The sequence below is a fragment of the Xenia sp. Carnegie-2017 genome, unplaced genomic scaffold, assembly GCF_021976095.1.
Source record: "Xenia sp. Carnegie-2017 unplaced genomic scaffold, XeniaSp_v1 HiC_scaffold_41, whole genome shotgun sequence".
NCBI classification, from domain to species: domain Eukaryota; kingdom Metazoa; phylum Cnidaria; class Anthozoa; order Malacalcyonacea; family Xeniidae; genus Xenia; species Xenia sp. Carnegie-2017.
Window position 1 is genome coordinate 830,280 of NW_025813506.1, and position 23,515 is coordinate 853,794.

A 23,515-nucleotide genomic window follows, 5' to 3' on the forward strand; every position below is an offset into this window, starting at 1 on the left:
ATCAACATTACGTAATAGGCTACTAATGATAGAAAGAGAACGTTAATTTGGAGGATGGGGTGTTTGTTCATATAAACTTTTAATACAGGTAGAGAAGATTCGTATATTCAGTGAGACAAAACTGTATTTTAAGAATCAGTGGTGCTTTAGGTAATAATTGAGAAAAATATAACAGGCAATATCAAAAATGCACGAGTAAAATATGACTCCAGTGAGTCATTTTCATTTGATTGTTTGATGTTCAGAGAGCAATTCTACAATTGAGAAACCTAGCTTTCAACCTGTTAACTGTAGTATCGAAATCAAGTTTGCTCCCTCGATCACGATGAATTCCTAGCATCATTAGGCTGCCCTTGAATGATCACTGATCGCAGATCGTTCTTTATGAGCCTCCTGGAGCTGAAATTTCGTTCACATTCAGCTGACGAATCAGGCAAAGTAGAAGCAATCAACGCAAGTCGGTGAACCTCAAAAAAGGCTTATTTTAATTTTTCAAGATAGGTTTTCAATTGCAGGAGACTCTTGGGCTTGTCTTCTTCCTCCTTCCTTTCCAGCAAGTGCATAATCGTTAAAACTTCGGAGAGGAGGTCTGTGGCATTGCCATTGAACAAGTCAGCAAAAGCCATGAGACGATTTTCGTCCGTGAATGTTGTGGAGCCATGAGACAAAGCAGTGATACCTCTCATCACGACTATATTCTTGTTACCAAATCTCTTCTCCACCTCTGCACTAACTTTGTCTACGATCTCATAGACATCCCTAACGTAATGATCACATCCTACTCCAGTCGCATGGTTTTCAACGCTATGCTCGACAATGCAATCTGCCAATGCTGCCGGGGGCCGCCTTCTAAACGTTCTTACATTTTTGGGACGATTTAAACGATCGCCCACTCCCAAAATTCCCGACACTTTTCTTATTAGCGACATGCTTGCAGCTCCTCTTTTAACACGGCAATTAGCATTATGGCTTCGGTCAGAAAATATTTTGGCTCTTGCCACATATCTGACGCAAATTTGGCTTTCTTTAGGATGTGCTTGATGATCAATACTTATCTTATAAAGCGACGATCATTCTCCAACAAGTAGCCAGTTGCTTCAGTGTTACGGCTGGAGTTAACAATAGTTGTCGATTACATCTTGCAAAACTGCGATTGTGATGTCAATGCGTTCCCATACAACGCTGAACTGTTTTCGCTTGGCACGACCATCGAGTATTGGAAACTTTTCCAATTTCCATCATCTTTGCACCGTAAGACTCTTGCTTCTTCACCACTTAACATGAAATGTACTGCTGATGAAAAACGAATGTAGCTTTTTAAAGAGAGATATCATATTGGCCATGCACTTAGTCGAATATACTGCTTCAACAATTACCAGATTTAACCTATGGCAAAAGCAATGGACATAGTAAGCAATTTCTGCCCCTGTTTTTTCAAGGATTTTTTTTTGAATTCCGTTTAAATGACCAGAAACAGCAGAAGCACCACCATAACCCTGTTCGACACAGTTTTTTATGTTGGTTTTAACCCTTTGTAGCATGAGGACTATAGTATCAGATAAACCATTTGCGTCCAAGATATGGGCTTCTGCAATGCCAATGAACTCCTCGTGAATAGTGTAGTTAAAGTAGTATCGTACTGACACAATGACTTGTTCTTTTTTGTTGTTGTCTTTGGATTCATCTGAATGATGGATGTACTTTGCATTCCCAGCACCAGATCGAATTTTTTCAGTGACAACCGGGTGGTGTTTCCCAATAAGCAAAATATTGCAAAAAAATTTCCTCATGATGGACGAAAATGTAGACGTTCTCTGTCGGTGTAATTTACTCGCTATGATCGACCGGTCTTACGCTGTGCAATTTTTCGCTTAGCTGTAAGAAGCAAAACTTCACATAATGTGCGCACATAGATTCTGTTTTCTCTGACAAGAATCCTGAAGCTCTGCAACACACTGAAAAGTGCCAGACTTAAGAGCCATCAATGGACTCGGCATGTTGAAGGCTAATGTTGTGTTGCAGTAGCTTGTTGTTGCTGCCATCTTTCCACAACATTTCTTCCAACTGCGCAAACCATGGCTAACAAAAGCCGATTCCTTTGTGTTTGTGGAGACGTGACGACAGTGATAGCAGTAGATTGCATCTTCACTCCGCGAATACTCTATCAATGGATATCTAGCGCCCTGTATTGATTGCCAGTCATATGCACAGGTAACTTTATGTCACGAGGCTGCACTGCACGACTGTCTTTGTTGAGTGAAATATCCTGAGGGCCACCGCAGCTATTTGGTATGCTACTGTTTTCAATGTTAAAATGAAAACCAGCCCTTCTCTCTGAAACAATAAAATATTAATTCATAATATATCTAATAGGTATTATTAACCTTGTTTGTTGTTATCAGGCACCGTCTTGTCTATATGTATGAAACACTTGGAAAATATGAAGTGCTCACATTGCATGTTACCAATGGACGAACATATTTATTTTTTACGTATAGGTCGGACAGATTGATTTGTTAAATGCATTACTTCATATCTTATCGCTCAACAGCAGAGTACACTGGTATTGACGCATGTTAAAGAAACATACATGCATGAAGTAATGCTACAGACAAAGATCCACCATAATGGCATATAAGACACATGCTCATCATACGCGTCTTTCAACCCAGCTGGATCAATCTCTTCTTCCGTCTCATTTTTTGTTGAATGGTCCCTTTTGTCATTTGACTCATCTAAAATTTCTTGGATTTCATTAGTCGGGATTGTCCTTGTTTGAGAACCAGTGCTATCTGCATCTAAAACATAGATTGCAAAACATTTCTGTTAAAACAGTGTTAAACACGTACTGCTATGATTAAATAATAAAAACATCATTTACACTTTACCGTGTGTTTGTGCTCCAAATGCTATGGTTTCCAATTGTTCAGATTGTTTAGTCTTGTCTAGACGTCTCTTCATTGATTCTTCTTTTCTTCGTGTGACTGGAGGAACCAATAAATAAATAAATCGTCTTTTGTCGTCTTTGCGAATCTTCAATAATAACTGTCGTCGGCACAATGCGACCAGAACTGTGTAAGTCTTTGTGCTTTGACTTTGTATGCCCCAATACGTATCTAATCATTTTGAAATACCTGGTTGCATAGAGTACAGCGAACGTTGTAGCGATTGCCTTCAACATGATAGTATAAAGTTAGTCTGTTGATTGAAATATTTTCGCGTTCTTTTCAACTTCCCAATGATTACAGGTCAAGTAAGCAACGTAGCTTTATGCGTATGGTGCAATTTGACATCTGTTTGCGACACTATTTCAATCCTATGACATATGATCATACGAAGAGATATGGCAGCTAGACACTTGATCGTAATTTTTCATAGGTAATAGCCGAAAAACATGTAAAACTCTCAAAATCCCATGCTCATTGCTGAGTTGATTTGAAACTCAAACAGCATAGTTTTTTCAGTTTTGTTACATAAATCTTCGTATCAAAGTTGAAAAGTCGAGTTGCTATACAATCGACAGAGAACTGAAAGCGGGTGAGCGTCGTTGGCATTGTATATGCAAACTTATCTCATGTCGCATTTGCATGTCTGTTTCATGCACGATTCAAAAATAAATATTTCACAAAACTTTTTTTGGTTTTTTTTTAATTGATTTTTGATAGCTGGTGTCAATGAAAATTATAGTGACAATACTGAGTGCTAATATTACTATAAATGAACTGCAATGATCAAAACAAGAATTACATTTTTCCCGTTCATTCCCCCATAAATTGTCAAATTTGGTCAAATATGGTCAGACGGATTAGACTTTACGCCTAATTACGTCATCTGCTTTAATTCGGCTCTTTTGAAAAAACGGCCAAAGTCCAGTTTCTGTGCCAAAACGTAAACTCATAGAATACACAGATATATGTAAGGAATGTGTGAACTTCATGTCATAGAAGTATTTTTTCAAACGCCTGGCCGTATAGTAGGCTGTTATCTCCTTTCCTGAAGGACTAATATCCTACATGATTGTTTTAGAAATGACTAAATCAACTCTTACCAGTCGCCAAACAACAGAACTTGATTTACAAACGTTTGAGAAAAATTCTTCTGTGATACGATAATTACCTATTACATACATAGATTTGTGCATTTTATACGTTTACAGTTCAGGAAATAAAGAATAAGCTAGGGATGGATTCAGGGGCGGATCTAGGATTTTTCAAACATCAGTCATAAAACGTCGGAGGCGCTCCGCACCTGGGGGGTCCGTGGCATTCTCCCCTGGGAAATTTTGAATTTCAGAGTCTTGGAAATGCTATTTTCAGCGTTTTAGAGCAATACAAAATGCATTTTGTGGGCATCATTTTGCCTAAAAACAACACATTTTGCTTACTTTTTTTTAAAAAAAAACTGAAGTGAACAATACTTGAATGTGTGAAAAATTAGTGGCTATACTTTATTTGCTAACCTTGGGTGAGCTACTGCATACAGTATAGCAGCCAATAATATAATTGACCAGTGAAACATCGGGTGCTAGGTTAAATGAACTTGAGAGTACATTGATTAGACAAGGGAAACTAACTTGTCGGGGCAACTGACTTGTCTGGCAAACTACAACGTGGGCAACTTACTTGTCTGGATTTTAAATGGAGACACTTGTTTCAGGGCCTAAAGGTCTCTTTAGGGCAAACTGCGATACAGGATGGGTTAGCTTAGAGGAACAATATCATAATACAGCAAAGAAACCTTTTCGTTTATGATTTTTTTCCTATTTCAGTTTCGCTTCACCGCATGCGTTTCATGATTGTTGTTGATGGACAACAACAAATAGAAAAGTGTTACGCATTGCAATTATCAAAGAAACTTTATTGAAACATGAACAAATACTTATAATATTTAAATCTCTTCATAAACAAAGTACTAATATCACCCACATGTGATGCAGTCGTCATCAATAGATTGGCGAATAGCATTATTTTTTGCTAGAGCCATTAAATATCCGTAGAAGGTGACACGGTTAGCAGAAGATAAAACTTGCTTTAAAATTGCAACATGTGGTACTCTAAATAAAATTTTAACAAAATAAGTACATATACTGATAAATCGTATTTTTCTTCTTCAAACTCTTTATTTTTCTACAGTATTGTAAATTGATAATTCACTTATATAAAATTTGCAAGTTTGCGTAATACAAATAATGACCAAAACAAAAATTCATTAGCAGGGCATATTAGCCAGCTAGCAAAGTGAATGAAAAAGTTCGCACATCGAATAAAGATCTAATGTTCTAATATTTTGTTCTCAAGATGGATGGGGGGGGGGAGTCCTTTGCATTTGAAACTATTGCACACGCAACTTTTAAAAAATGTATAAATGGTTTAGAAGGAATGAACAGTGCAGCTTCTTCCATTTATTCTTCATGTATCCTCGTAATTTGAGGGTGAATAACCGCCAGCTCAATGGCTTGCTGATCAGAAAACTGTTCAGGCCAGTGCTTAATCCTCATTGACTCGTCCTCTAAGCTTATTCAAGACGTGAACTATTGGTTATAGTATCTTGATATAGTTAGTGATACAACCTACAGCTAAAAATATCACTTTTGATGATTGAGAGATACAAAGCTGCTGGTAGATATGATGCAGGTATAGAACACTTAGTCAGCACTTTTTCACGGAGCTCTTACCCAGTTTCTCGAACAAACAAGAAAAAAAAATTGAATAAGAAGAGTGGAAATCTACTGACTGCGTTACTACCACTTGTTTTACGTGTGCGTAAGGAAGTTTGCTGACAAAATGATGCATGTTTGTTTGATTTTAGTGCCTGAAGACGTTTATAACATGCACGAACAAAAGCAAAAACTCGAAATTTCGCCCATTACAATGAATATGTAGCAAAAATATTCTCAACTTTCTCATATTCTTGAACAACCCGACTTGAGCGGTGATCAAAATCAAAAACTTTTCAATGTCAACTTGGAACAATTCCTCAATTTAAAACAACAAAAAGATACTCGAATACCAATGGCACGGGTAACGGATGAAGTCGATGGCAAAAAAAAGGAAACTGTAAAAAGGGACGAAGGACATAGTTTAGCTGAATCCATTATTGTCGAAAATGTTCCAAAGACAATGCGTAAAGAGCAATATTGCATCGTCCTAAAACGCACCCTGTTGTTATTTCATGGGATGAAATTGGACAAGTTAAACTTAATGGTGTCACTATTCCTCAATCAAACATATCCAACTTAATTGGGGACACTGTAAGAGGGAGAAAGAATTTCAATCCTAGAGGATCCAATAGTATTCGAACTCAATTTAGTTGGTAAGTTAAAGCAAGTTGATTGTGACCTTTTTACACGTTTATACTTTTAAGACAATAGAATGCTGTGTGTCTAGCGCAACGTGCTTGTTTAGTTCAAAAGTTATATCAAGTCACAACAAGGAAAATCAGGCAAGGGTGGAGGAGATGATGTGGGGAAAATCAAACCTGAGTTCGAATATTTACGCTGGCTCACCATCTACATTAAACATAGGGAGACAGTTACAAATCAGAAGATCAACCACTCAATATCAGAAAGGAGTTCTCCTGGCGGTATGTGTGCTGCTGCACAGATATACTTGTGCTTGCCGCCGCAATACAAGCCATCCACACCGAAGACAAAAATATCACATCACAACTGGGTATATCTGACAGAGTAGACTCCACCGCTAACAAAGACGCACTCATAACACTCAAAGATCACAAACCGAACTTCGCAAATAAACCCACCTGCCGACTAATCAACCCGACTAAATCTGAAATTGGAAAAATTAGCAAAAAAATCCTTGACAGAATAAACAACAGTATCATAAAAGCCACCTCGCTGAACCAATGGAAAAACTCGTCATCTGTGATCAAGTGGTTCAACTCCATCAAACACAAACAAAATCTCAACTTCATATCTTTCGACATTGTAGACTTCTACTCGTCTATCAACCAAGATCTCTTAAACAAAGCACTTGATTTCGCCTCAACCACGACAACATCACAAACCAAGAGAGAAACATTATCATCCATACCAAGAATTCATACCTCATTCACAACCAACAACCCTGGCAAAAGAAACACAACTCCACATTCGACGTGAAGTTGGGTAGCTTCGACGGTGCCGAGACATGCGAACTTGTAGGAAGCTATCTCCTCTCATAACTACAACACATCAACGCTAACATAGGACTCTATCGTGACGACGGACTAGCCATTACTAAAGCAACACCTAAAGAAACGGAAAAAATCAAAAAAGAGATATCCCGCGTGTTTAACAAAAAAGCCCGCCGCACACTGGTGAACTTGCCGCGCGTACTTGTTATTCGTGAAAAGTGCGATCGACAAAATTTCCTAGTGTGCGCGGAAGTTTTGAACAACATTTGTCATTCGTGACAGATGAGTCAAACATCAAACTCGTTTGTGCGTCGGGCTTAACAGATTGCGTATCACTATCGAAGTTAACAAAAAAGTCATTAACTTCCTCGACATAACGTTCAATCTAAAGAATTCTTCCCATCGACCTTAGACTAAGCCCAACACCTCTTTGCAATACACCCATCACGAAAGCAACCACCCTCCAAGCATTACAAAGAACATACCCGATGCCATTAACAAACGCCTTTCATCCTTATCATCCGACGATGCATGATTCGACCAAGCAATTCCTCCATACCAAAAAGCACTTGACGAAAATGGATATCACTACACACTGAAATATGACCCGAACGCTAGTACCGAACGGAAAAACAGACTTAGAAATAACATACTCTGGTACAACCCACCATACAGCAAGAACGTCAGCACAAACATTGGCTACAAATTCATTTCACTAATCGACAAGCACTTTCCCATAGACCACAAACTCAGAAAACTATTTAACCGCAACACAATTAAATTAAGGTACAGCTGCATGAACAATATGCAACATATTATCAATAACCACAACAAACGCATATTGAGAGAACCTGACAGAACTAATGACGCCATCAATGACAAAAATACACAAACTAAGGCCCTGTTCACACGATACCAGATTGGTCTTGTACCGGATTCGCTGAGCCATCCGATACGAAAAATGCATTCTGTTCTCACGATGCTGGATTCGTAAGACGATACATAAGTTTTTATATCGCCCCAGTACTTGTACGTGCAAGCGATAACGACGATGATTGCTAATTCAAATATTTCGTGAGAAATGAGAAATTTTTTTGACAAATAACTAAGTAGAGTGTTTTCTTGTGCGTATTAAGGTTGTTTACGAATGGGCGCAAGGACTGGAAGAGTGTAAAGTCCATATACGACCGAATATATGTTGCCATTACAATAATACTAGAAAGAAGCTTTTCACATTGCGATAATACATTGTTAAAAGCTTAAACATGCCATGTTGCGTTGGTGGAACGTATCGGATTAGTTCACACGACAACGGAACGTATCGGATTGGTTTTTATACCACTTCCACAGCGGAGTCAAATCGCTCCGGAAAAACGATATAAAGCGTATCGGATTTCAGCGGAGCCGTATGAACGCAAGGCCTATCCGGTACGAAAAGTAACCCGGTTTCTAACCAATCCGGTATCGTGTGAACAGGGCCTAAAACATGCAACTGCCGACAGAAACAAAACTGCCCACTTAACGGAAACTGCCTACAATCTGTCATCTACCAAGCAACTGTTAAACGTTTAGACACTAACACAACTGAGACCTACATCGGACTTACAGAAAACGAATTTAAGACTCGACAAAGGAACCACACTGCCTCTTTCCGCCACAAAAAACTAAGAAACTCTACCGAACTCAGTAACACATATGGACACTAAAGCCTGGGCCACGCTATCGTCTATATTGACGAAAACGAAAACGAAACGAAAATTCGTGCACGAAATGCATGCCAGACACGACGAAAAATTTCAAGCATGTTTGCAAAGCCAAAACATTATTGGCCAATAAGCAAGCGGCATTTTTGACGGATTAGAAACAATGGCGATCTCTAAAAGAAAAAGATTACTTCTTCTTAAGAAAAAGTTACTGCTAAAATGTTTAAAAAGTAATGGAAATGAATGATTTGATATAAAAAGTTTGTCGTCGGACTATCAATAATACTCACTATCCCACGCCAAGTCCGTAATTTTATTAAATTCATCCAAAACATCTTGCCAGTGATTTCTTTTCTTGTTCCTCGAGTCCTTATTATCCGGGTGACTTTTATCATACAAAATTGGTTTTTCTTGCATCAGATTTATCAAAACCTCTTGCCACTCGGCCATGTTTGAGAACAAAGTCTGATATTATCAAGATATTTTTAGCCAATAGTATGCGTTTTCGTTGACGAAAAAGGTCAAAAGTTCAACCCTTCTAATATGAACGAAAACGAAATTTTCGTCGAGTTTTCGTTCAAAATTTTCGTTGCGGAAGTTTTCGTTCTAATTTTCGTCGATATGGACGATAGTGTGGCCTAGGCTTAAAATGAATGTTTATCCTGCTAAAAAGTGTTCGAATGCAGCTTATTTTGTGTTGTGGTGGGTGATTACTGTTGAAATCGAGTATTCGGTCTGTGTGGGTGGTTTTTCGGTATACTTGTGTGTTTAGTGTACCGTCATCTGTTTCTTCGTCTTTAGTGAAGGTTATGTTCTTTATGATATTGTTTATGGTGTATAGGATTTGTTCAGTTTTGTCTTTCTTGACTATGGCAAAAATGTCGTCGACATATCTTTTACATAGTCTGATGTTTGTGTTGTTTATGCAACGAAATATCACTCTTCAAATCCATACCACTAGACATAACCGAACAAATATACAAACGAACAACTAACAAACGAGAAAACTTGGCAAAGCTACAGCACAACTAGACAAAAATGACATCCTAGACTTACTCAACCTTTGCCTCTCTACTGAATTCTCCTTCCAAAACTCATACTATAGACAAATTTCGGGCAAACTAATGGGGTCACAACCATCCACCTTTCTCGCTGAAGCCGTCATGCAACACCTCGAAACACAATCAGTCAAAAACAACACAAACATTAGAGTTTGGAAAAGAACATACCAACGCAAATAATCACACATTTGACTGGACAGAAACTAAAGTACTCGTACGCGCACAAACAAAACACTTACGCTATTCCAAGAAGCTTTGTACAGTAAAGACAACGACACAATAAACAGACATATCGACATACCTATCATATATTCACAACTAGAGAAAAAAGACAAAAGTACAACAAACAACACCAAGACTACAACAACACACTCTAATAATGTCAACACCAATCACATCCACAATACACTAAAACCCATGGCAACGCATTTCACACCATTCAATCACATCAATCCACACGCTAATCCAATTAGACGCTCTAATTATCTACAAGCTAAAAGCAACTGTAAATAGATAACTTCATTATTCTGAAGAAGGCTCGAAGCACCTAGTCGAAAGTAAGAAATCACGAAACAGGCTTGTCAGGATGAAATTCTAGTTTTATGTATTTTTTTGATTTCATACATGCATATTTATGCTATTTTAATATTCTCGATATTTTATGCAGCATAAATAAATGCCGTATTGATAGTCAACTTTTTTGTTGATTGTTCTTTCGTATTAATAAATGTGCCACAGCGATCTTTGAAAGTCAAGGTGCGTAATTGAATGTCAAATGTGCCGTAATGATGAGCAAATGATGTAATTAAAAGACAAAGCGTTAGCACTTTCGTAGATTTTACTTTGAATGTCATAATTTAATGGTTTATGAATTCTTTGCTGGCAATAACATTAATTCATTAATTACGCAAGTATTTTTGCGTGCAGCATACGCACGTGTAAAAAACGGGACAGTAGAGCTCATTCTTAGTAAGGTTTATGAGATAATAGTTACTCACCTTATCGCATTTGCAACAGAGCTGTGATAAACTATCCTGTGTAAAATTGCATTGTAGAAACAAGTGCAATCAATACCATTTACGTTATTTCTATCTTCCTTATAAAAGTTTTCCATATTTTTAGGTGACTCAGATTTTAAATCAGACGTAGGAACGACTACGACTTGGCTACATCTACGTGAACCACTAGCTATTTCATCGTAAATAACACTGCATTTGTCCAAAAATTCTAAAATAAAAATAAGGTTTGCTTGATCAGTTTAAATAAAGCTAAATGCCATCTATATACCAAAACCAGCAATACTTCTTTTAATTTATTGAGAAAAACACTGCGTACAAGCGCTTTAGGAGCGACTTTGCAAACTTAATGTCTTTGTTTGATCCTTGATTTGCATGGGTGTTTGTCTACACATTGGTTTCTAAGACAGAAAAATTGTCATACAAAATAGTGGAAAATGCAATAAACGCAAAACTAAATGTTACATATCGTAAGTAAATATCATAAAGTGTGTGTATGCAAAGCCTTAAAAAGATAATTCAGGAATGTCGTACAATTGAATAAAATATACAACAAAACAAACTCCAAAGATAAATTCCATCTTTAGCTCATTGTTTCAGACAAAAGAAAGGACAAAATAAGATGAAGTGATATTTCGCACATGTACAATTGTAAATTTGAGAAACTATTAGCATGTCATGCACTTAGTCTGATGATAAATTTGTAATAAATTCGAAATTTCACTTTATCTTATTTTGTCTTTTCCTTTATCTCAAATATTGAGCTAAACGTGGAATTTATCTTTGGAACTTGTTTCGTTTTATGTTTTACAAAACTATCAGCTGGCAATGAATTTATGTGCAATTGAATAGCAAGCTTTTATTAGCACAAAGCTAACTGTAACAATTTTCTAAATAGTAGAGGGCTCACCGGCCCTTCTCGCCAAAACAATTGGCTTTCCTGTGCGGCTCAGGTGGGTTTTTTTCGCTTTGTAAAGATGGTACCTTAAAAATTGCACTGAGCAATTATCAACCTTGATGCGGCTTTGTAATCGTTCAAGTTTTTCACCATTATAACTATCACAACAAAATGTTTATTCATCATGTTAGCTGAATAGAGCTTATGCAATAATTACCATTCAACTAAAAATGTTTTTTTACACAGGAAACTCACAAATGGGAAAGGTTTGTGCTTGGATTCGTTCTGGTCAGAGAGAGAAAAAAGTACAATGTTTTCCGTAAATATAGCACTTTAAAGCATAGATTTGTTTACGTTCAGTTGCTCTTCAATTGTGTTTTTATGTCAGTCTCGATAGTGGTTAAATATTTTTTTAAGAAATGTCTACATAATGCAGCTTTACAAAGTGCCGAAAATGTTCGTATTTCTTAAAGTTCGTTATGTTCGTTTCTTTGACAAAAACGGTGGTTATAATACTGTATATTAACCAAAAATATTGCTACAAATAATTTGGTCAAATTTATATCTTTTTGAAACTATTTATTGCCATTATTTCAATTTTTTCCAGTATCTTCAAGAACACTGAAATATTATATTTTGAACATGCTTAACACAAGCGTGGAAAAACTGAAAAAAATACTGCCACTTCGGCTTGAAATTTCCGGGTGAAGGTAGCCTACCAGTTATATTTAGTTCAATGATATTAATTAAGTGCGCATTGCATTGTGGTCTACGTGCACACGCAAGTGTAAACAATTTAAACAATACGGCTGGTGATGACAGTGAGTCTTCTGCTGCTTCACATTGTTTTTCTGGAGTTGTTAATTCAACCGAAGAACCTAGTTTTATAATAGCGAAGATAACGAAAAAAGTTCGGTTTGTGTGCATTTTGCCAGGTGAAATAAGGGCACTTCATATGGTCAGGCAAGTGAAGAGCAAGTGGACCCGAGCACTAAAGAAGATATTGTGAGCTCCAATACAAGCGGTTGGACAGATTCGTTGGAAAAGCTGCCAATTTTACGCATAAGAAGTTGGACAACCAAAGGCTGAATAATAGCCGGACTATGGTAGAAAATATGGCTCCAAAAGCGTTTCGTAACATGAAGAAAGGGTAAAGGACTGTGGAAAAAGGACTGTGTTATGTCAAGAGTTCTCTGGTAAAAGCTAATGTTAGGGCTTCAAAGCTACATTTTTGTCGAAAATCGCGTCAGCGCTTCAATAAAGAATGCCAGCTATCTGGTTCAGGTGCATATTGATAAACCTAGTGGTGAAGTAGAATAAGCCAAGGGTCGAGGCAAGGCAGGACAATCGGGCTGTTGTAAACATTAGGCTACTCCACTTTATACGATTTTGGACTTTGTTAATTTAAACATAAACATATTCCTGCTGAGTTTACGTGCGCACAGCTTCCTTAAAAATGCAATGCTCCTTGAGGAAGTTCAAAAACTTTGGCTAAGGTGGTAAATTTCGAGGATTTGATTGTAATAAGACTAGGAAAAGGAGTTTATTTCAACGAACAAGGAAATGCTATTGTACAACTCCCCCACTTGCTCAAACATTTACAAAGGAAGATATTAAAAACACGATCAATGCATTGAGGGAAGCCAACATGCCTCACTATTCTGAAAAGCTCTGGAATCAAACAAATGCAAACATTGTTAGCTATTTGACACTTCTTACAGTAGGAAAAAACAGCAAGAACTACAAGATGATTAATCAGCCTGTTTGGAAGAAAAATAAGATTTCTTAACGGTTGATAAAAAAATATTTAAAAATGTTCCTAGCAGTTAGTACCGTCCTACATATTATAATAAGGACTAAGTTAACATGTTATGATATTGGTTGGCTTAACAACATATGAAACTAAAGAAACCTGTCTTAGCACCAAACCACAAAGCAAAGATCTTTGCTGGTACGAGGAAAGATGAAAAAGAGTTAATACATCCTTACTTGGAAAAATAATGAATAGACGGAAATCACTTCATCCTACAACACTAATAAATGAAACAGTTGAAAAGCACAAGCACCAATGTGATGAGGTCTTGATACGAAAAAAAAGCTATCGAGAAGTATGAAGACATGCTGAAAGAACAAAAACATATTAGATCTTATAGCTTTGTTGTCAGTCTGAAATAGCCATGGCTGGAATGTAGTCCAGATGTTATTATAATAGAAAATGGTGTTCCAGTAGGTTGTGTAGAAATTAAATGTCCTCATTCATATAAAGATTTATGTACAGCTAATGCTGTTAACAGGGAAAAAAATTTTTCTTAAACAAATCCACACGTAGCCGGGTATTTTCAAAAACGAAAGTTTTTTTTCTCTGTTTTGGCCTTCCGTCCACACGTAACCGGCGTTTTCATTGACAAATAAGGAGATTTTTGAAACCGCTCTTCAAAATGCATCTTTTTGAAAACGCCGGCTATTTGAATACGTGTGGACAGCTAAAACGGAGATTTTCAAATACGATGGCATCAAAACTAGTATTCCGACAACAAACTCTAATGATTTGTACTTACTCTTGTATATTTTGGCGATTTAGCGTATTCGTGTGAAGTACGATTTGAAAACGATACGAGTGGACGCAATTTTTTTCAAATACGGGGAAAAAATATCCGTAGTTTTAAGTTTCCGGACACGTGTAAACAAGGCCTTAAATATAAAGAAACCCATCCATACTATTTCCAGCGCCAAGGTGAATATTCTAAACCTAAGGTGGATTGACTTTGTTGCATGTTTTACTATTGCACGTAGAACAAGGACATAATTTTATGGCAGGAAAAAATGCTCCCAGAATCAACTTCTTTTTATTTTTCATTCACTCTTCCTTCATGTAATTCATAAATTACTAACCAATACAATATAAAAGTAATTGGTTTCAAGCTGGGAGTATCGTGACCCACCTATTTTGGACGTAGATCGTTCATGTTAGTCGTCCATTGACTGTTGTTGTTGATGTTGACTGATGCTGCGATAACCTTAGCGATAGTCATCTTCATAGTCAAATGAGGAGTAAACGTCAGGTTAGCCTTATTTGTTATCTGGTTCTTACGTCATTGGATTGTATGCCCAGAAAATGTGTGGGTGTCACTTGTTTAATGTAGATTAGTGTAAAGTGTACTGTGTGTAGTTGGTCGTTTGTTTGTATTACGAAAAGTCGTTTGTAAGGTGCCGGTAATTGCTGTGATCAGTTCATGGGGTTATGTTCCAAGTTGGCATACCAACTTTCTAACGTAGGTCGTTGTCTATAATCAGTGCTGTAAGTAATGCATTTTGCCGAGTCGCAGTCATTGTTGTGTTTTGTCAGTCGGTGATGTTCGGCAATGTGATTAGTTTTGTCTTGTTTCTTTGTAACTCATTTTAATTCAGTAAGTCTTATTTTTAAGTTCCTGCCAGTTTCCCCGATATACGAAACGTGGCAGTCGGAGCAGTTTATTTTGTAAACTGCACCTTGTCGTTCGTTGGGTTGTTTTTTGTCCTTTATGTTCGTTAGTACTTTTCGTAACGTTGTAATTGGTTTATGTGCGACACGTATGTTGTACGCTCATAAAATACGCGAGATAGTCTCAGACGTACCTTTATTATAAGGTATCCTTGCTGTTGTCGTTGAGTTGTTCATTTCGTTGGGTTCATTGTGTTTGTAAATATTGCCTTTGATGAAGTCAGAGTTATAGTTGTTTTTGTTAAAAACACGTTTGAGATGTTGTTTTCATTGCGTAGAGCGTCCGGTGAATCACAAATGATTTGTGCACGCACGTCTTGTTAATGTTCTGATTGTGGTGGCTTTGTGTGATGCAGGGTTGTACAATGATTGGTCTAGTTATTGGTCAGTGTATGTGTTGTTTTGCAATAATAGGTGGTTCGTAGTTTTTGATTGTAATGTTTCACCAAACAATAGAGAAAAGGAAGAGTTCAGTTTTCTTCGACATCTTTGGTAAATTGTATGTAACTGTTCTGTTTGTTGATTTGAGTGTGAATGTCATCAATCTCGTCTGCATGAAGTGCTGTGATTGTGTCATCTGCGTAGCAGAACCAAAAAGGTTGTACATGTTTGTAAGTCGCGAGCGCCTGTTGCTTTATAGATTGCACGACAATTTCAGAAATTACAACAGCTTCTAAACAACTACCAAAAACTTCACAAACCACAAATACCCATGCAACCAATTGTATCATTCTGTGGTTCACCTACTCACGAACTTTCAAACTACTTGACCGACATACCATACCAACCACTTACAAGCAAATCAAAACAAAAGCGACAATCCCATGAAACCTTCATTAAAAACTGAACACTATACAAATACCAGAAAACTATGTACAATGGCGTCTTTTGACGTGAAATCACTGTTCACAAGTATTCCACTTGATCTGGCACTTACTGGTACAAAAACCCTCATTAAAAACACAACGGACGTATTTCCAATCCTGACAGAAGACCCTATGGAGCTACTGGAGCTCTGCCTAACCTCGACTTACTTCCAGTGCAACTGTACACACTACAAACAATTACACGGAACAGCGATGGGCTCACCCGCCTCTGCTGTAGATACTGATATTTTCAATCTATAAAGGAACGGGCGCTCGCGACTTACAAACATGTACTACCTTTTTTGTTCTGCTACGTAGATGACACAACCACAGCACTACATGCAGACGAGATTGATGACTTTCACACTCATATCAACAAACAGAACAGCAACATACAATAAACCAAAGACGTCGAAGAAAACTGAACACTCAAACTTCCTTTTCTCGACTGTTTAGTAAAACATGACAGTCAAAAACTACGAACCACAGTTTATCGCAAAACAACACACACTGACAAACTACTACACCACTCATCGTACAACCCTACATCACAAAGCCACCATAATAAGAACATTAACAAGATGTGCACAAATCATATGTGATTCACCGGACGCTCTACGCAATGAAAACAACTATCTCAAAGGTGTTTTTAACAAAAACAGCCATAGCTCTGACTTCATCAAACGCAACACTTAAAAACAATACCCAACGAAACGAACATCTCAACAACAACAGCAACGATACCTTACATCAAAGGTACGTCTGAGACTATTTCGCGTATCTTACGACCATACAACATACGTGTCACAAATATACCAATCACACGTTATGACAAGTACTTACGAAAATAAAGGACAAAGAACAACAAAACGAACGACAAAATGCAGTTTACAAAATAAACTCCTCCAACTTCCACGCCTCCTATATCAGGGAAACTGGCAGGAACTTAAAAATAAGACTTACTGAACGCAAATGAGCTACAAAGAAACAAGTCAAAACCAATCATATTGCCGAACATCACCGACTGACATAACACAACATTGACTGCGACTCGGCAAAACGTATTACTTACAGCACTGACAATAGACAACGACTTACGTCAGAAAGTTGGTATACCAACTTGGAACAAAACCCTCTGAACTGATCACAGCACTTACCGGCACCTTAGAAACGACTTATTAATATTACAAAGAAACGAGCAACTAAGGGGCTGTTTACATGATCCCGGTTAACTGGATTAAGTGAGGCGTGAAATAATTTCGAGAGATTGATAGGAGGCAAAACTTCAAGATCAAAATTAGAACTGTTTGTTAAATGCCACAATTCATTCCTTTTGTAATTCTAAAATTAGGCCAAATTGTTTGTTTTAATTTGGAATGTTGTGCGTAGTTTTTAAATCAGAATATTGTCATATTGCTCAAGAAGATTTATCTGATAAGTATTGAATCGTTTCCATTCGCCAAAAACATTAAACGCTTGGTTAAATCCCGGCTACCCGGGCTCATGTAATCAGCCCCTAAGCACAGTACACTTTACACTAATGTACGATGATAATACACAATTGACACCAACACATTTCCTGCATACACAATCCAATGACGTAAGAACCAGATATCAAATACGGCTAACCTGACGTTTACTTCTCATTTGACTCTGAAGATGACTACCGCTAAGGTTATCGAATTGTCAGTCAACATCAGCAACAAAATTCCTGTTCAGGACTCTACTAACCTGGACAACCTACATCCACAAACATGTAACAATACAATATTTTTAATGTGGAGAATTTGGTATAGTAATTTGTAGAAAAAAAATGTTAATTTTAAATACAAAGTCAATGTTATTAAAAATGAAGAATTTTGTGGTCGATATTCCCAATCAAAAAACAGGAGATCTTGGCGAACTAACACATAACCACCACTATCCTACATCGGTTAATCATCTCTTCATTATACAATATATTATTTCGAAGAATTACGGCCACGCCACTTCCTTCGATTTTTTTTAATACCTCGAAATCGATGATGCATCGTGCAATCGTGCATACTTCAAACTGCCGTAACCACCACATCTTTTCAATTTTTTTTCCAATTTTAATTGCTACTGGAGCTCTGGGCATTGCAAAGCATAGATTTAATTTTCAATTAAGGTGCTAGTCTAAGTTCAAGTTATGTAAAGGACATTACAACGCAAAAGTTAAGTTATGTAGTAACTTGAAGCCCACGATGCCCAAAGCAGCCATAAGCTACAATTATTGTACGGTATTTGTATGCATTAATATGCCAATAGATTGAGGAGCATTAAATAAATTTTAAACACCACAGTTATCCATTTCTTTTTGCTCAGTGGGAACAAAAAGTCTGGCTGGATACGCCAAAGTTTATTGGTTGTTACACAATCCAGTCATTGTACATATCATTGGATGAAACTTTTAAAAATCCGTTCTTATTGATGTTTCCATACAACGCACTGATAGTCGTGATTTATTGATCAAATCTAGTACAGCTAGCATACAATTTGCATAAAATTCTGTAGGTGACATAACTAGCCCACAAAATCTCTACTTTTACGCCCTTTCCTATCAATTTACTCACACTCGTCGAAATAGGCTTTACGAAATCCCTGGGTATTTTCCTTCCCCCTGATTAATTGATTAGAAATATATTAATGAAAATAATGCCAGCGATGGAAAAATGACTGAATTTGTCACTGTGTCGCACTCAGTAAGTGCACGTAAGTGCGAGTGAGCTTTTACAATACGGGCATTAGTTTATGCTGTTGAAAAGGACGATATAATTCGACCAAGTAAAGAAGCTAACGGTCATTGTTCAGAAGAATCCTTAAATTTATATTGACAAAACAGATGTAAGGTAAAAAAGAGCAAAGGAGAAACATTCGTCTATTTAACATTATTTCATGTTATTTGGATATGTGATGTTCGGTGTATGACAAAAAAAAACAAATATTAAATGACAATTAAAATTGTTATACCTTCGTAATATAATTGAATTTGAAACGCAGCGAAAAAATCAGAGAAAGACATTAAACAATCCATTGCATCCTCCATTAAAACGATCCTGAAATGTGAAAACACAAACCACGTGTAAAATGGAAAACACTAAGAAATGTAAAATAAATTATTTATCAAAAAATGTGATGTTTTTTTGATATGGTTTTTTTATCATAGCACGCTATGTGCAAATGGCATGAAATTATTTTTGCTTAAAAAATATATTTTCTAAAACTGTAATCGACATAAACGTTTTTTATACATACTTCTAGATCTATCAAAATATTCGCAAAATGTAAATTAAAGACGTTATGATATGCAGTCGTTTCCTAATCAACATACTTGCTTCTAAGACTAATTTTAGCGAATTCTATTTTGTGTCTTGATGTTTGACGTCGCAAAATAAAATTTATATCGCTTATATTTGTTTTTAAATTATTTCGTTAATCAAATATATTTGTTACACTTGCATGAAAATTAAAAATATTTGCGTAAAATCGAATAAATGACAAATTTTCATAACAAACAAATTACCAAAATTTCGTAGCACCACGATTGAAATAAGGCATTTAACGTAAACGACAATTTTTTTTTAATTTTTAATGCATGCATGTTTCCGCAAATTTATGCCATCTTCAGTGCAATATAATGAATGAAATATTTAGATAGAGTTACAACTTACTTGTTCTAACAAAATCTAAGATTAACTAAGCCACGATTAACCATAAATTGTCTAATACAATTATCAGAAAAAGTTTTAAACCTAGAACACACGAGCCAAATAAGCATGTAAGCACAAACACAAACGTAAACGCTCGACTTAAGCAATGAGAAACAAGTACTAGAATGAACACAAGAAAAATACTTTATAAGGTTAAATAGTTGGAATGTTATTAAACATTCCAACTAAAAAAATGATAGCATAATGCTCTATCCAACAACTACAAACAATAACGACCTTATATAACGACATTTGAGAAACTAACATTCCACTCCTCTTTCTTGTAAACGAGACAAGTCTCCTCAAAAACAGAGAGCCTTATACGCTGTAAGCAGGATACTTTCACCGAGGGGCAGTGATGTATTGTCTAACAATAACACAGGATAATGTTACTGACATTTAATATGGAGTTCAAGCTTTGTCCATATGAACTGTTCAACATGCTTCCAAACAAAAATGAGCAGGAATATTCAGTTGATTAATCTATGATAGACCTTTCACCTTTTAACTCTGCTATACTAGTCACAAGCCCGGGCTTGTAGTGTATAAGGCTCTCTGCTTTCCAGAAGACTTGTCTCGTTTACAAGGAAGAGGAGTGGAAGGTTAGTTTCTCAAATGTTATTAGATAAGGTCGTTATTGTTTGTAGTTGTTGGATAGAGCATTATGCTATCATTCTTTTTGAGTAAAAATACTTTAATTGTGCTACTCTTTTTGTGCTAATTCTTGAGCTTATGTCACGGTGCGAACTGGCGTAAAATTAATACAATTTTATTTCCGCAAAACGATTCAAATACGAATGCTTACGTCAGTTTTGGTTATCATTTTATATGATTATGGAACGCTGTGTTTTTTCAATCCATATCACATTTGTTAGTCAGCATAGAGTAAAAGGTAAAGGGGGTGGTATTGAAGCGCATGTATCGGAAAAGTTAGTAGGAAAGCGCCGGACTGACTATTACAGGGGGGGGAGTGTGTGAACATGAATTATGCTTTACCAGCAGAAAATAGGCAAATAAAATTGGTTCTAAGTTTGTTTGACTTAAGCAATTAACAAAAAGACCAGCAAGAATTACCCAGTTAGCAGACACTCTCATTGTCTTCATAGCAAAGAATAACTAAGGGTATTCCTATGTAAATAGGAGATCATGATATGATCGGAAGTGTTCGTAAATGCAATAACAAAATTGGAATTAAAATCCATTTCCCATCCCAACTATAAAAACTATGAACCAGATAAGTTGATAGATGACCTCAGCAAAGTTGACTTCTCAAGACATACGCTGAGTTTAACCTAGGTTAAACTTGGATTAGTAGTGTTTACATCCAAAAAACTGTGTTAATAAACTAACCTGGGTTAAATCCAGATAAATAGCATAAGCTAAGATTAGACCTTCATTGGTCTTATGAGCCTTATAAGTGCACTTGATTAAAACTACACATTTTTTCTTGTTAGTCAAAATGCCGGAACGCCGGAGGCGTTCGCTATCTAGGGGGTACAGCGGCATAACACCCCAGAACATTTTGAGATACATATGGTAAGAATTGTAATCTCCTGCATTTTTGGACTTATCTTCAACCTATTTTTTGTTGTGATCATATCTCGATAAAGGTCACATCTTTTAAAGTCACGTTGGATCCACACTAGATTTATTATTACTTTGAAGATATGGTTAAAGGGAAATAACATGAGGCCATCAAATTTTAGACGTTTTGCTTAGTTTTATAGCTTTGGCCGCAGCTAAAATGTTAATTGTGGGGGGTGTGATTTTCATATATTTAGCTGTGCCTGACTGATTTCTTGAGAAAGCAAAATCACTTTCAAAAGTACTAAGTTGCGCCGAATTGAATATACACCCCCCTACCCCCCACCCCCAATTAACATTGTAACTACGGCCATCATCATAGCTTATCAGCATGCCTAAGATTGATTTTACAAATGAACTTTTTATTCACCAAAGTATCTTTGCATACCCAGCCTTTAAAATATCTTTATGATTGGCCTATATAATAAATTGTGAACATCATAATTATCACTGAAGACACTCGTCATACCTTGAAAGAGTAAAAATTTGTAATACTTCTATGGCAAAAGTAGAATGTGATGAACAGACCTTAATTAAGCACTACGCGAAAAACAATGTATATTATAAAAATGAATTGAATAATGCTCACAGGTACATTCATGGACCAGTTATGATGAAACTGTCCACCTTAAGAAAATTCCCACATTGGGAATTTTTCATGTTAGATACCAAAAAGAGTAATGAGTTTCTCAAATTCAGAATTTATACTTTTAAAAAGTAACAGCAAATGCTTTATCTAAAAGCAACTTAAAATTCATGGTCATACATGGAAATAGTTACCTGAGGGACGCTGCTAGAGCATAATAAATGACATTTATAAATGTCATGGCTTTTTGATGACAGAAAGGATAAAAATCTTGGTGTCAAAATAAAGTCTTTATCCCTGGTTACAATTAAAGAACCTGAATGAATAAGGCTTACACAAGTGGAATGTAAAAATAATAGTTTACAATGAGTCCCAGTTATAATTGGTTTAGAAAGTTGAAGACTACATTTCCCTTGACTTTTTTTCATACAAATAACAATGCACTTAATATGTGCTTGAATGATAAAAATGAAGTTAGTAAACATTCATATTGAAGTAAAATTGTTAACCAAGCAGAAATTGCGACTGCTTAAACTGTAGATTGATATTCAATCTTTCAATAAAAAACAGCCTAAATTTATCCGAATAGGAATAAAAGTCAGGATAGGACATATATATCGTGCAGGATGTTACAGAGTGTAATGTCATAAATAAATAAAACTACAAAACCTATCATCATTACAGTATACTACAGTAAAGGCGGATCTAGGATTTTTCAAATTTCAGTCATAAAACGTCGAAGGCGCTCCGCAATTGGGGGGGTCAGAGGCATTCTCCCCTGGGAAATTTTGAATTTCAGAGCCTTGAAAATGCATTTTTCAGCGTTTTAGCGCAATACAAAATGTACTTTTGGGGCATCGTTTTTGCGTAAAAACGACACATTTTGTTTACGTTTTTTTCAAAAGAAAATGAAGTAAACAATACTAGAATGTTTTGCCGAATATTAGGCTCATTATCATGCCAAATATATGGCCCATTATCATGTCTAGAAACGTAAAATTTATTTTACAATAATGCTATTCCAAAAAAGACATTGTCTTTAAAAATTTCTACCAAGTTGTAAGGCATAGACCCCCCTAAGACCCCCATTCAAACCTCTATGTAATGAGTTAAATTGGAAATTTGGTACTACAAGGGACAGTTCATACATATAGAAAAGCTCAGACTTCAAACCATGCAAGTTTATGGTAACCCTTTACCCATCTCCACATACAGTGCCAGCAAATTCACCTTTTGGGAAAAAACTCAAAATTTTTTTCTGCCAAAGATTAAACAAAAATTACCAGAGTGAAAATTTGCAATTAGGGACAGCTTAATACCATTAATGTGTATTAGGCATTTCACTATTATCTTCTGTAAGTATATGCAAGGTGTGCTATATAGCAATCACTAGTAGCATTGTATTTGCAAATACAAACAGAATGTAACCAACATGCCTTTAATCATATAATTACATGA

General features: G+C 36.3%; 1 protein-coding gene across 1 annotated transcript in view; it reads right to left on the reverse strand.

The window, feature by feature from the left end:
* Positions 1-4,836: 4,836 nt before the first annotated feature.
* LOC124456030 (UPF0705 protein C11orf49 homolog) overlaps positions 4,837-23,515 on the reverse strand; it is a 56,002-nt gene continuing 37,323 nt past the window's right edge. Inside the window, exons 7-9 of the mRNA XM_047006575.1 lie at positions 19,148-19,233; positions 10,894-11,122; positions 4,837-5,053 (exon numbers count right to left, since the gene is read on the reverse strand). Of these exons, the coding sequence (XP_046862531.1) occupies positions 4,918-5,053; positions 10,894-11,122; positions 19,148-19,233 (451 nt within the window). The 3' untranslated portion in view covers positions 4,837-4,917. The remainder of the gene's footprint in view (positions 5,054-10,893; positions 11,123-19,147; positions 19,234-23,515) is intronic.